The following is a 14,668-nucleotide window of genomic DNA, read 5'->3' on the forward strand; positions in this document are numbered from 1 at the left end:
GCGAGGGCGGGCGCGGCCACCGCGGGTCTCGCGCGAGGCGCGCTCTCGTAAAGTCTCGCGCGAGCGGCGGGCGGCCTTTCGGCGGGCGGGCCGGCACGATGGCGGTCGGCAAGAACAAGCGGCTCACCAAGGGCGGCAAGAAGGGCGCCAAGAAGAAAGTGTAAGGGCGGCAGCGGCACGGCCGGGACGGGATGTGGGCCGGGGGGCGGTGAGGGACCGCGGATGGGGCCGGATGGTGGAGGATGGCAGCGGATGGGGGTGGATGGCGGCTGCTGTCATGGCGGGCCCGGGCCTGGGCCTCACCTGTGGCGTGTGCCCGGCTGGGCCCGGGCTGGGGCTGGCGCTGGGGCTGGGGCTGGGCGGCCCCTCGGGTGCCTGCGGGGTTCGCGCCTCCTCCCGCAGGCCGTAAGGGAGAGGGGAGCTTGTGCCGGCCGGGTCTGGTCAAGGAAAGAGAGTGAGTGCTGTCTCTGCTCTGTCCCAACGAAGCGTGGACCCGTTCTCCAAGAAGGACTGGTACGATGTCAAGGCGCCAGCCATGTTCAACATCAGAAACATCGGGAAGACGCTTGTCACCAGGACTCAAGGAACTAGTGAGTGCCGGGGCTTGGCTTGGGAAAGCACATGCGTTACGTGCTCCATGTGGGAGATGCGAATGGGACTCCGTCAGAGAGCTGCTGACAAGCAGTTCTTGCTTGTTGCAATTATGAACTTGGAATTAAAAAAAAAAAAAAAAAAGGAGGGGGGGATGTGAGGGAGTTAGCTCTAAGTCACAGCCTTTGTTTCTGTAAGAGTACCAAACTGCGGATGTGTTACAGAAAGACAAGGCTGAAGTTTCTGATGGGCTGCTGCTGTGAGCAGATTAATTTGACAAAAGTTAAGTGATCCTTTTGAATGTCAGAAGGGGAGATCTGGAGACAGTGTAGCATGGCACCCTGCTTGTAACAGGGTCATAAGAAGGATTGAAATTCAAAGCCTTTACTGAAGAGATCTTTGTTGAGAGCTGGAGTTTCAAACTTAACAGCAGCATATGTAGAATGGGTAAAGTTTTATTTGCTTTGTTATTTCTAATCTGATCTACACACCTGAGGAATAGGGAGCCTCTGTTATGGATGCAGAGAGCTCTGGATAGAAATAACAGTGTTTTTGGAAGGTTAGCTGTGTAGAATGAGTTACTTTATGTAGAAGGTTACTTTATGGTCTCCTGCTTGCACTGTGAGTTATGAAGGTAATCATTATTTTAAGCTGTGTAATGTGAAATACTAAAGTAAGGGTTACTCTAAACCAAGGATGAGTCTGCTGTTGTTAAAATAACTAATTGTTAGAGGCAGGGGTGTGAAACAACCTGACTGTGCTCAATACCTGTTACTGTTTCATGTCTCAGAAGTATAGGTGGCTTTTTGTTTCATTATCGTATTTTAAAATACTTTGTAGCCTCTCCCACTTAAATTCCAGTATGTTTGTACTTTTTTTTTTTTTTTACCGTATAGCAGTGTTTGTGCTCAGCATCTGGTGTAATTTACCTAAAGATTGCTCAGTTTAACAAGTGACGGTATTCGGTTGAGTTGATCTGGTCTTATTCAAGATTCATTTAAACTTGAAAGCAATGAAGCTGGCGGCATTGCCTGCGACTAGAAAAGATCAGATGGAAGTTGAGTGTCTGACTTGAGCGATACTTCTCTAATATTAATAAAAGGTGTATTGTTTTGTTCCCTAATCAGAAATTGCCTCTGATGGACTGAAGGGTCGTGTATTTGAAGTGAGTCTGGCTGATCTGCAGAACGATGAGGTTGCCTTCCGTAAATTTAAACTGATAACTGAGGACGTGCAGGGCAAAAACTGTCTGACCAACTTCCATGGAATGGACCTCACCCGGGATAAAATGTGTTCCATGGTCAAAAAGTGGCAGGTGCGTGAGGAACGAGCTCTGCGGGGTTGCTGTCCTCTTTAGGAAGAGGAGGCAGCTACCGGTGGGTTTTAAAGCAGTCGTGGAAATGGTACCAGCAGGTGTAAATGAACCTGTTGCAGTAATGGTGCTTGACTCTTTTTTTTTTTTTTTTTTTCCCCTCCTCTCCAGACAATGATTGAAGCCCATGTTGACGTCAAAACTACCGATGGTTACCTGCTGCGCCTCTTCTGCGTGGGTTTCACGAAGAAGCGCAATAACCAAATCCGCAAGACCTCTTACGCCCAGCACCAGCAGGTCAGGCAGATTCGCAAGAAGATGATGGAAATCATGACCCGAGAGGTCCAAACCAACGACCTGAAAGAAGTTGTCAACAAGCTGTAAGCTCTGGTGGTTTTCCTCCCTTGGCTGCAGTACCAATAGTTGTTTGGTAGTTACTTAGCGCTAAGTGGGGGCCGGTGCTTCCCTGACTGACTGGCAGGGATCGGGTGAGGTGTGTCTTTGGCACCGATGAGCTGAGGTGCCGTTTGCTTTGAACACTTTCTGCATTGTTTCTGTCAGCCATCGTGTTTGTGTAAATGTAAAATCAGGCCCTCCAGAGATTTTGGATTCATGTTTCTAAAGACGAAAGTGGTAATTCTGATCACTTGAGGTTGTGAATGTTCTGGTTTCTTCCAGTGACATCTTCCAAAATACTGTGTGCTGCCTGAAGTTAGATCGCAGGCTTTGTCTCTACGTGGCCATGCTTGCTCTATATTCCTGCTAACATTGCAAGGAAGATAACATCTTATAATCAAAGCATGCTTACCCAAATTGCATGCTTACCCAAATTGCCAGAGAGTGAAGGTAGTATAGATGCAAGATCCTGTCGAGTGTTACGTGTTCTTAGGAATTACTTATTGTGCATGTTGCTGATGAGGAAGCAGGCAGAGTTTTAACATTGTATCACTGCTCTCACTGTTCAGGATCCCAGACAGCATTGGCAAAGACATAGAGAAGGCCTGCCAGTCCATCTACCCGCTTCACGATGTCTATGTCCGCAAAGTCAAGATGCTGAAGAAGCCCAAGTTTGAATGTAAGTCAATTACTAATCACGTCCCAATTTTTAAGAGGGGCAAAAACACTTGAATATGCATTTGCTTTGGGGAAAAATATACAAAAGCAGCATCAAAAGATTATGTAGGTGTAGTAGTGAAGGCTTGCCCTTCTAGTCAGACATCTAGCTTGCAGGCCTGGAAGCCAAGCAGTGATTAGTCTGGAGCTTTTTGAAGTTCTTGCCTGAAACTGGATGCTTAAAGGCTTTGGCTTGGGAATGAATGATGACAAAATGTTTCGGTCCCAGATGACACGGAATGATTTTAATTTCCCCATTTTCTGACATTCCCATAAAATGTAGTAGGTTCTTAGAACTGTAAGAACGTACGTGGCTGTACCTTACTCCACTGCTGGCTTCTGTTTTATGTCTGACTGTCAGTTAATTCAGCATCATCTCCTTGTATGCACTTGCTGGAATGGAGCTGATCCTATGTTGAGTGTTCTGGTGGTTTAATTTGTATGCAGTGAGCAGTTGGGTAACTTCAAACTGCTTTAAACAGGGGTGTATCTCACTGTTGTATCTCCTTGCAGTGGGCAAGCTGATGGAACTGCATGGTGAAGGTGGTGGTGCTGGGAAGCCCTCTGGGGATGAGGCAGGTGCTAAAGTAGAACGAGCTGATGGATATGAGCCGCCTGTGCAAGAGTCCGTCTAAAACTACAAATTGACCAAAAATAAAAGTTTTATTATACGGATTAAGTGTTTGGTTGCCTGTATTGCTGCTAGACAATATTGGTACTGGACACGGATTGTTTTTTTAATGAGGTAAACGTCTACTGCCTTGGTTTAAAAAGGAAGAAGTGATTGTTTTGGAGATCAGTTTTTCAAGACTGGTGTTGCAAGGTAAGTGGAAGAAGGCGGTTTGTCCTTTTTGAAAGGTACTATTTGAAAATAAAATGCTAACGTTTCTATGCGTTTTTTCCCCAGTAATTTTGGTCCTCACAAAAGAAATTCTTGTGGATGTGTCCAGAAGCATTAACTTCTGTAGGTGTAACTTTTGTTTCAGAATATCGTATTATAAGGGCATCTTCTGGGTTTTCTAGTCAACTTCAGAATTATATATGTGTTTAAACTTCTTGGTGATAATTTATTTGATATGAGGTAGATAACTTTTCTGATACCAAAAGTGATCATCTTTTTAAATGAAAGTTGACATTTTAATTATGGAAGTAGTGTTAGAGCTGTAAGCAATGTAGACATGAAAAATACGCTTGAGAGTAGGGTTGCGTGTAATTCACCTGCAGTCAGAACTGTGGTTACTAATCACACTTGAGAAACCTGTGGAAGTTGGAGACGGGGGTATTTCTACTGTAAACAGGCAATGATCTGTTTTTTTTTTTTTTAAATAAAGCACTTAAATTACTCAGCAGATCATTTAAGAGTACTTGCACTGACTTTTGTATTCTTGAAATGCAGGTGAGTGCTAAAGTTTGATACTCTCACAGGTCTGAGTACAAGCTTGTGACAGGAAGAATTAGGCCTTTCATTTCCCGTCTTCTGTTTAAAAGTATGTGAATGGGGCACTTGGGATATTTTATTGTGAGGTACATGGCTTTTAAACAAGGCAGGGGTTTTTTAATGGTAGAACACCTTAGGTTGCAATTAGAAAGCTTTCAGTAAACAGAAGACTCACTGATTCACAATCTTTCAAGGACTGGTGTGATTCGGTGTCTTGATTTGGGGCTTCCTGCTTAGGTCTAAGATGCACTTGTCAGGGATTAAGCGCTCTAAATGCTGTTGCAGGAAGGCTCCCAGCCCAGAATTGGATAGGCAGTAAACAGAGAGAGGCTCTGAGTGGATTTTTGTTTTCCTTACTATGGAACTCGTGTAAACTGCTGCAGAGGTGCCCAGTTAAAGCCAGGAAGTACAAGAAAACGCTTTTTAGCTTTTTACTAAAGATTATGAAAGGAAGTTAAAATAGTTTCCTTCAACTCAAAGGTAGGTGCGGGAGACACTTGGAATATGATGCGATTCTTCAAAGCTTAATGGGCGTACATATCTTTGGTTGAAAGGGATGTGATAGGGTGCTCACTACTGCCTCCCCTTCCTCTGTTCCTACTCCTGTGAGTTCCCAGCTGTCCACCATGCCAAGTGCCTGGCATTGCCACCTGTAGGCTTACTAAGTGGGGAACTCAGGTCTGAGGAATTTTACTGGAAGTAGTAATGTAAATAAAGGAGTAGAGCATCCGCAGTATTTGTGTATTAATACACAAAGCCTTAATAATGAGAGGGATTACAGTCTGTGACTTAATACTTGAGTAACTTACCTTTCTTGGTTGGCCAATACAGGCATCCTTGTTCTTCTTCCAGTTTGGTAGCAGAAGGGTAGTGAGTATGCAAAGCTGACACTGAAACAGGACTAAGGGGGGTGCTGCTTTTGATCTTTCTTGTGTTTTGCTTTTCTGTACTGACGAAGATGCATCTTGAAATAGTGCTTATGGGCAGCTGCTGAGTTTTGTAAGGTTTGGTGTAGTGCTTCAGGAGGCAGGTGTAATTCTCCAAGAGTCCTAGGTAGGGATCGATACTGTGAAGCCATAGATTGGAACCAATTCCTCTTCACTTCTCCAGCAAAACTAAAAACTTCTCACTGGAGTGAAAAACAAACCATGGTTGAGTAGATGTTGCAAGGCTGAAAAATTGAAACTTGAACCTGCAATTGTTTTAGTGCAGATGTGTACATGTATGTGCGTATATTCAAGCCCTGCATTAGGGCAAAGATCTGTCAGAGCTTTCCAGTAAAAAAAGAAAAAAGTGTTGTTAGTATTTCCTCTGCTTAGCAGTAATTCCACCAAACAAATCCTCAGGGATTGAACTGGCCTATACTCATCTATAATAGGAGACTTAGAAAGCCTGGATACTGTTTCTGCTTGTGAAAAATGCCTTTCATCACGTTACATTGTCCTTTAGCTGTTGCAGGAGGGCTACTGCAAGAGCATCTTAGGAAAGAACAAAAACTTGCTTTTCCAGTTTTTCAAAAGGCAGTGCTTTGTGTGTATGTTTTTTTTTTTTTTTCAGCATTAACATATAGTGTAAATGTATGCTTTGAAATAACTTTAAATGTGCAAAAGCAAGCAGAAAGGGAACTCTCGTGCACCTATTGTATTTTCCATACAAAATTTCAGCTGAAAAGTCCTGGGGTATGAATACCAAGCACGCACACAATTAATTGCTGACAGTTGAGGCTCAGCCTCTGTCATTGTCACGAGGTCTTGTCACGGAGCATGGCCATCTTGTGCCATACCCCGCGAGGCCGGCTGGTTGCTGCAGGTAGCAGCGCCAGGCGTTCTGCAGGTGAGAAGTGGGAAATGTACCTGAGTCCAAAGGCTTGACTCAACTGGAACCGCCCTCAGGGTTCTCTGACGGCCTTGAACTGCTCCTGCAGGTATATGATTTTGTAATTTTTATTGTTTTTTTTTGCTGCTGGTGGGTGGGTGGGTTAAATGTACAAGCAGAGTAGCATCTATAAAACCTCAAGTGGAGAGTCAGCTCTGTGCAACATAAGGTGATAAAATTGCAGTCACGACTTAATTATAAAAATTTATTGGTTAAATACATTTTTAATTTACAGAGGTACCATAACAAACTTACCGGACTTAACAAAGATTTATTTACCACACGGTTAATTGTACACAGAACAGTCTCCTTCCTGAAGATAGTTCCAGAGGATGGGGCAAACAATAAAAGCCTTGTTTATCAAAACATTTTCTATTAGACTAACACATGGGCTCTGGCTGAATTCCAAGGTTACAGCTGAAATTTGCTACTACACTGCAGGTAAGATGTGTGCTCAACCTCATTCTTGCTTTTCTGCAAATTATGTACTGTACACCTTAGGAATTGTATTATCTGTATGCAGTTTCATGGTGATAGCAGGCATCAAGTCTTAAGAAAATCCCTTCCTGTAGAAGCCAACTGACTTTTCTCTGACTTTAATAGCTTGTGTCTGCAGTAATGTAAACAGCCTTTAGGTGGCACTCCTTGCACTGAATGTAAGGCTTTGCTGCTCTTCCTTTCCTGCGTGACTGGGAGGAGATATGAAAGAAGAGCAGTCTGACCTACTGGGAGGCACTGACTTTAAACATTCCATGGAAGTTAGAAAAAAAATGGTCAATATCACAGTTATAGAAACGAGGGTGAGGAAACTGAAAAAATATAAAAGAAATCTGTTCTAATTTGAGACTTGTATCAAAATCTTAGAAAACTGCCAGACAAACAGCAAGCAAGCATCATCCGCTTTGGCCTCATCCACCATCACTACGATTAAATGTGTTTTCTGAGGACTGCTATTCTGCTTCTGGGGGTGGAGTTGTCTGGGCACAGGCCATAATGCAAGAAGCCTGTTGAATAGGGTGGTCCCCTAAAGTTCATGGTTGAAAAGTCAGGAATCTCTCATATTCATTTCATTGGAGTCCTCTATAAAGAAAGGGCTGCTCTATCTGAATAAACAAGAACCTTTAGCACCTGGTAGGAGAGCTTGGAGAGTGGGATGAGTTGTTCTCAGAGGTGGACTGAGGTTGAAGTTGAATTCCACAGATCAGGTTAGGCTCGTTGGGATGTTAAAAATGAATAACAGCTGTAGAAAATCACGTTTTTATTCTTCTGGAACAGTGCATGATTTACAATTATTGTTATAATGTTAACCCCTGTAATGAAAGTAAAAATCCAGTTATCAGCTCTCAAAAGCTTTGTGATCTTCATCCTCTAGCTGCGTGACGGTGACAAGTTTAACTACACACCACATTTGTGAAGCTTCTAGAGAAAAAACGCTGGAGTGCTAAAGCCTGCGTCCAGACTTGCGAGTACTGCAGCATCACAGTGAAATCTGCAGAGCAAACGAGTGCTGGGGTCCTCGTGTCGGTGCTGTGCTGATTGCTCCCTGCGTGTTCACTTCAGGCAAGCCCTGGCCAGTTGCCCCGACAGGGTGCACCCGCTCCCTGCTGTCTGCCTGCTGCGATGGGAACCCAGGTGCAGTGAGGGGGGAGGAGAGCTGCCCCCACCAGCTGGCTTCAACACTTTATTTTTCCTGTTGCAGGCAGAGGTTAGTTGCTTATCAAGGCGTGCATGTTTAACTACTTTGTCAGAAGGCAAGTGTCACAAAAAGGAATTTACTGCCAGCCGGCTCAGCTCCCGCAGTCATGTCTGTCTCAGTTTCTGTTGTTCAAGTCGCACCGCTGCTTTTTACTAAATGATTTTGTTCAAGCTTCTTGATGTACCAGGTTGCCAGACATTTTCCTTAAGGCCTCGACAGACCATTTATAATGATGCTCAGTATAGCTGGTACGTGGTAACAAACTGAAAACTAATCCCGCATCTGCTGAAAGCTAAAACCAAGGCTGTATAATATCCTTCATGTTAAGGAGAGGAATAGTGTTACTGAAGTATGTTCCAGTGCCTGAGCGACAAATGAAATGCAGACTGAGTGAAGACTGGCTTTCCACTTACATGAAAGGGGTGGAGGGGCAAATAGCTGAAATAGTGCAGCTACTGCACGAGGGGGGCTGAGAAAGCTGAGTAAATGCTGTCCATCACAGCTAACTGCTGCTGGGACAGAAGGGCAGGGTGGCACTTGAAGAAGAACGGGGTAGTCGAACAACTAAAGCTCTATCTAGAAAAGATTTAGGATAAGGGAGAAGAGGTTTAAGATAGTTCATACCAATTTGAATACTATTAGTTAAGAGGCAAAATACCTGTGTTTTCTGATCTTCCCATATGAGCAGCTTGGGCTAAGAATAGGAGAACAGTTCACAAAGATTTGCTTGAGTTTTCCCTCTTACCAGTTCTAGATTTGATATTTTTCTACTATGAGATAAGTTACATTTCTTGTCCTCTAAGTCATAAAAACAAGTGGATTCTACTGCTAATGTGGAAGTCAAGCAGTAAAGAAACCTGAATATCAAACTTTATCTACATACTGAGTGCTGTAGTTATATATTAAAAACAACTCTTTAAACAGTTTTAAAAGAAGCCCACGGAAGCTTACTTTATGCAGACGTTGTGCATGACAAATGTAATACCAGATAGTAAACATAGCAGAATGCTGTTTAAGTTAAAATGGTGCTGCACCACAGTATTTCCCTAGCTGGAAACCACTAAAAATCGTGCTTGTATTTGCTCTCAGAGCATTCATGAAGCATGGCTAAACACACAGTCACAAAAGACTAAAATTGTCTCATTTAACTTCAAGATACTCGTATGACTGTCTAGAAAAAGTAGTGCAAAACATTGATAGTCAAAATACGTCGATGTCTTTGCTGTGCCTTCAGGCTAGAGAACATTCTCTCCCGCGTATAGGGAGTACAAAGACAGGCAACACTTCATGGTGTTCTTAAAATTTGAACAAAGTTCCTGGGAAATATCCCAGCTTTTCCTTGCAGCTCTCCACTCATCCAGTCCTCGTCTACGGATTCCAGCTCTGCTATGATATCACCTGCCTGTAAGAGAAGGAGTAACGTGAGCCAGGACAGCTTACCAGGTAACAGTAATGCATGCATGGTTCATGTTATTCAGAAGCAGTTAGTATCAAGCCAATAGGTAGTAGGAGATGGCCTCTCTTCTCCTGTTACATTTCTTCAAACCTATGTTTGCTGAACTTTCTCTGAGGGTAAATACTGGTCCTGTTTTGAAAAATCACCGCTTCCTGGAAGGAGAAAGTAGCACTGCTGGATAACTTCCTGTGCTGCTGCGGGTCTAAAGGTGGGTAGGTATGCCAGCGAGATGGCCTACAGGCTGCTGCCTCATTCATTGTGTGTGCTCCTGCTCTGTGATTGGTTTATTTCCTTCAAACGCTTCAAAGATTTTTCTTTCAATTCAGTCCCAGTGATTCCCAGCACTTGGAAACTTTCCTCTTTCCTTTGGAAACTTCCCAAAAGGGATGCAACCGTCAAAGTGGCTCAGCATGATCTTTAAAATAAACTCCATCTTCTGCGTTTGATCCTTGTTCCTATTTTCATCATCCTGCCCTACGTCCGAAGTATTGTAAGTCTAGCCTTTCTGCCAGTACCTCAGTTCTCTTCTGCTTTAAAGACTCATCTGTCCTTTCAGTACGGCAAGCTGTTAATGCAGAAACTAATTACTTTGCCAGCTTTAGAAAGAGAAAATAATGTGTTCCAGCTGATAAATGCAATTTTGGACCTGCTGAGAAAGTCTGTTGTTTCTCAGAAACTTGCTTTTGAGGACAGTTACCTAAATATCATGGGTTTTAATCTACAAGGGCATGCTGTTTCATGTTCATGCTTTTTCATATTATCTGGGCTTGCAGCAAGTATTTCATTTTCCTCTTGCTCCCATGGCAACTATGGATTGTGCTGCCAAACTTTTAGATTTTGCTGTACTAGGTGTCCCCTACAGACATCACTGCTCTAACACCAGCACTCTTACTATTATCACATCATCTTCTTGCCATTTTTCCAGACAAAAAAATAGTCTCCCTTGGCCTTAACAAATGATGAAGAACCAAATATACCACAAAAAAAGGTGTTGGTATTGTCATATTTGCTGGATTAGATAAGTCAGAGGAAGACTTCAATTCCTGACCTCTTCTCAGTGTCGTCTTCTGTGAAGATTTTGCCAGTATGAAGCAAGTTGTGGTAAGGACAAAAAATGTTTTGAGCAGGTCTTTTATAAAAGGTGCTAATAGCTATGCCTTTCTCTAGAGTTTGATTCATTGCTGTTCCAAGCCTATTTTCACTGTGGATAAATCCTATTTTAGCATTTTTTATGACCACACAATTTTCTGAAAAATTGGGCTAACAAAAGAGGCACTTACCTTGAAGGAAAGCTCATCTTCATTTTCGCCATGAAAATCATAAAGAGCTTTGGCTTTTCTTTTCTTCCCTCCTAGAGACTGTGACATCTCTACTCTGGCTGCAGAACATGGAGGAGACAGGTTATTTGGATTCAAGTCAAATATATCATTGTTTCCAATGAAACTTCCTGGTATTCTTGTGTGTTTTTTTTTGTTTGTTTTGTTTTTTCCCCTATGAGTGTGCTGCAGGGTGCCCAACTGTTAGTACTACTGATACTGGGCAAATTTCATTGTTCCTAGTGGAATAGAAATCTCTACTGCCACTAGTTCATCTTACAATACCAACGCATTCTTGTGGTTTCCTTCTAAAAGGACTAAAAGTAAAATCCATTTACTCAAAACTTTCCAGTGTAGATACTTAATGAAAGTTGTCTTTTCTTCTTTGCAGCAGGAGATGCAGCAGTGTTGTGTAACTGCACTCACTGTGTGCTACTGGTCAGACAGGTGATATTTATTTCCTGTCAAGTTTAACTCATGGCTTTAGTTGCCAGCTGTGAGGGGAAAAAAAAAGTGATTCTTTTGTGTCCTCTGTTAAGGTTTTGACTGTATTGGTTGTAGGATTAAGCAGAAGCTTGATGAGAGCAAGCAAAGGTCATTCCTTGATTCCCTATGAGAATTATAGTAGTTATTTACAGCTATACCAAATCTTTGGTTGTACTGCGGTATTTCCCTTTAGCTGCAGGAGAAGCTGCCTCCCTTTTTATACACCTGAATTCCTGGTAAAGACAGCTAAATTAGTCATATTCTACCTGCACCTAAACTGTACTTGCAACCATTTCAGAATCTGTTTTGCTTCCCAAATTATTTATTAATTAGAGTAATATACTGCCATTATTTCAGACTGTGGTTCAACACTTAGTTTAGCTTTAGCATGTTAAAGACTGTAGCGGCATATGGTTTTTAAGGCAATGGAAGAGTTGGGTTCTCCCAGAAATCAATTGTGACCATCAGAGCCTAAGGAATAATGAGTTGTCATATAGTAGAGCACCGTACCTGAGCAGATCTGAACAAACACTGCTGGGAAAATCCCTTCCTTGTCATTCAGCCTTCCTCTGTACCACTCTGAATCTACTCGTTCCAGTATCTGGATGTAGTCTCCTTTTCTGAAGGATAAGTCGTCTTTGGTTTCTGCTGTGAAATCATGAAGTGCTTCACACCACTCCATTGAGTGTCTGTTGTTCTGTTCAAGTGAAAAGAAATGCATTAATTTCAGAAGCATGTATAGAAGCAACAGCACTAAGCTCCTGAACGCTGGTGTACAAGATGTGGGTATCCAGACTTTCATACTATTCAGCTATTGGTGAAGGTGTAGGCTAGAACAGCGTAGCAGCAATTACTACATAATGTCATCTAAGCTTACAGGCATTCCTTTTGATCACTGGTGGCAGAGGCTAGGATTAGTAAATTCAAAACTAGCCCACTGCAACACTACTCAAAACAGAACTAACAACTTGCTTAAGCACAAAGGATAAAAAAGTTGCATATGTTAACTTGTCAAAAGCTACACATTCAATTTAGAGCAACTGTCAGACTTCTAGATGTGACCACGCATCATTATGTGCTGTGGGAGTTGTACTGCATTCAAGTTTAAAGATGTGCAGCTAATCTGACACTGTAATAGAAATTCTATGTAAATCTATGGAAACTTCACATAAATTCTGGCCCCTGCATGTGAAGCTGGATTACCTGAGAAAGGGAAGAAGAAACCTCCACCTTGTTCTTCAGTGCGGCTCCTATACCAACGTAGCAAAGGATAGGTTAGAACAGTAGCAATGACTACTCAAAATGTACTAATGAGAGCAGATTTAGACATTCAAAACAATTATTAAGAATAACTTCTTAAGAAGTCCTAGTATTTCTTTTGATTGTTCTCATCTCCCTTTCCACCTCTTTCCCCCATGCATTGTCCTGTTGGACTCTATCCTTTTACACCGCCTGCGTGTGTACAGTACAAAGCCACGTTCTTGAAGATTTTTGCTATCATAGTCATACCTGTTCCAGGCAGATCTTCAATTATTTCCACAAAGTTCAAGGGGAAAATTCCAGATGCGCCTCTAAGCTCTCCTTTGGCCCACTCTTCGTTTACATATTCTTTAAGGATAATAGTTTCGCCTTCTGAAAAACTGAGTTCATCTCTCTGGTCTCCAATATACTCAAATCGTGCTATGCATCTTGGCCCTCTGCACAAACAAGAAAGGAACTTACTGTGTATATTTCCTATTAGTGGCCACATCCCAAACAACACCACCACCATCACTTTGATGCTAGGCTACCTCTCTCATTTTTACATTTTTTCCCATATCTAAGTCAGTGTCCAGATATACTTTTGTTAAGAGTTTAATGTTTTTTTTTGAGCCAGTATCCAATTCAGGTACAGTAAAACAAGGATGAGCTGGGGGGGAAGGGCAATGTATTTGTCCCAAATCCCGAATACAATGTGTGTGTGTGCTAGTTTTAATTTACTTTGACAAACTGTATTCTGTAAAATTAATCCCAGGGTGGGGCAATAGGAAAGAACCATCAATGTATCTGACAAATTTTAAGCAATTTGTTATAACATTGAAAAACTAATTCATCTTTTTCCTCAATTTAATAATTTCATACATTAATTGCTCAAGCAACATCTATGGTTTCTCAGAAAGGTCATGCTGTAAAGAAAAAAAAGTGAAGCTAGGCTTAGTTCTTTCCATAGTATAGTTTAAACCAACTTATAAGGTTGATTCACATCTCCACTCCTATCTTCCTAAAAACCTTAGGGTGACGGCAGCATTTTCTGCTGTATTTGCTTAGTTGCAGAAGCAGCGTTTAAATAAACAAAGGTTCAGCTAGAACAAGCTATTTCTATCTCCAGAACAAACTCAACACTCCTTTCATACTGTGTTCCTAAGTCTGAATGTGCTTTATTGCTGCAATAAATAGTTATGAAAGCCAACAAACCACCATTTAGTTAAGGCAAGTTGTTCAAGGGGGCTCTATCTACATAAATACTTGTTATGAAGTGATATACCGGTTTTTGAACACATGAAGTAAGTTTTTAGTCTTTTTTACCTGAATATGAACCTTAGTAAAATGTCATAAACTTTTATTCTTGAGAACTTAATTTGTAGAATAGCTATGTAATAGATGGAGAAACTGCTAACTATATTAACGTCATCACAGTTAACACCTGCTTCAAAGGTATCCTTTTTTTTTTTTTAACTTACTAGTAAATCAAGATAAGAAAGAATTTATTTCTTTGACTCACTTAATAGATGGTGACGAGCAGGGTATTTTTTTCCTTTTGCCTTCTTCTGGAACATCAATCTAATAAGACAGAAAAATCAGTAAAAATATTTCATTTTAAGCTCATGGCAACACAACTATGATCAACTTTCAACTTGTTAAAATCACCTGTTTTTTAAATAAAGCATAGATCCTGTTATGGGCTCCATGTGATGCTATATAATCATTGACATGCTCTGATATTTTACCATACTAATGTAGATGTTGGTTCTGTATGTCTGATTTCTCATTTTACAATCTTATACAAATAAGGAACACTAAATGGTTTTTGTTTTTAGCCTTTCCCAATATTCCTACTTGCAGCACGGCTGCCTGACAGAAAATGAGCCCAGGCGGTACTACGGCTTGTTGCATGTAGCTCCAACCTTCCAATTGATAATCCTCCTTCTCTATCATTTACTAGCACAACGTATCACAATAGACAAGATTAGTGTTTATATATATTTTTCTGGGCTCTGGTAGCCAGCTGTACTCAAAACAAAAGCTTATGATAAATCTCACTTGTAGGGGCAGCATCTAAAGAAAGGTTAGTTTAGAGAAAACAAACTAATTGTTCCTAACTCAGCTGTAGATAACTACTACGTGC

The 14,668-nt window shown here is 41.7% G+C and overlaps 2 protein-coding genes and 1 non-coding gene across 8 annotated transcripts in view; 2 read left to right on the forward strand and 1 right to left on the reverse strand.

The window, feature by feature from the left end:
- RPS3A (ribosomal protein S3A) lies at window positions 1-3,691 on the forward strand. The gene is made up of 6 exons (XM_068680954.1): window positions 1-160; window positions 487-590; window positions 1,719-1,906; window positions 2,075-2,283; window positions 2,869-2,978; window positions 3,530-3,691. Exons 1-6 carry the CDS (start codon window positions 99-101, stop codon window positions 3,649-3,651), a joined length of 795 nt encoding a protein of 264 aa, XP_068537055.1. The 5' UTR covers window positions 1-98; the 3' UTR covers window positions 3,652-3,691.
- Window positions 3,215-3,285, forward strand: LOC137856589 (small nucleolar RNA SNORD73). Its single transcript, XR_011096608.1, has one exon. It is a non-coding gene; the product is annotated as a small nucleolar RNA SNORD73 (small nucleolar RNA).
- Window positions 3,692-6,520: 2,829 nt separating the features above from the next.
- Window positions 6,521-14,668, reverse strand: part of SH3D19 (SH3 domain containing 19) — an 80,358-nt gene continuing 72,210 nt past the window's right edge. For all 6 annotated transcript variants that reach the window (XM_068680933.1, XM_068680937.1, XM_068680936.1 and 3 more), the window contains 6 exons: window positions 14,045-14,103; window positions 12,793-12,980; window positions 12,487-12,533; window positions 11,794-11,980; window positions 10,762-10,859; window positions 6,521-9,427 (listed from right to left, as the gene is read on the reverse strand). In XM_068680933.1, the coding sequence (XP_068537034.1) occupies window positions 9,311-9,427; window positions 10,762-10,859; window positions 11,794-11,980; window positions 12,487-12,533; window positions 12,793-12,980; window positions 14,045-14,103 (696 nt within the window). In that variant the 3' untranslated portion in view covers window positions 6,521-9,310. The remainder of the gene's footprint in view (window positions 9,428-10,761; window positions 10,860-11,793; window positions 11,981-12,486; window positions 12,534-12,792; window positions 12,981-14,044; window positions 14,104-14,668) is intronic.

This window comes from Anas acuta, chromosome 4 (assembly GCF_963932015.1).
Source record: "Anas acuta chromosome 4, bAnaAcu1.1, whole genome shotgun sequence".
NCBI classification, from domain to species: domain Eukaryota; kingdom Metazoa; phylum Chordata; class Aves; order Anseriformes; family Anatidae; genus Anas; species Anas acuta.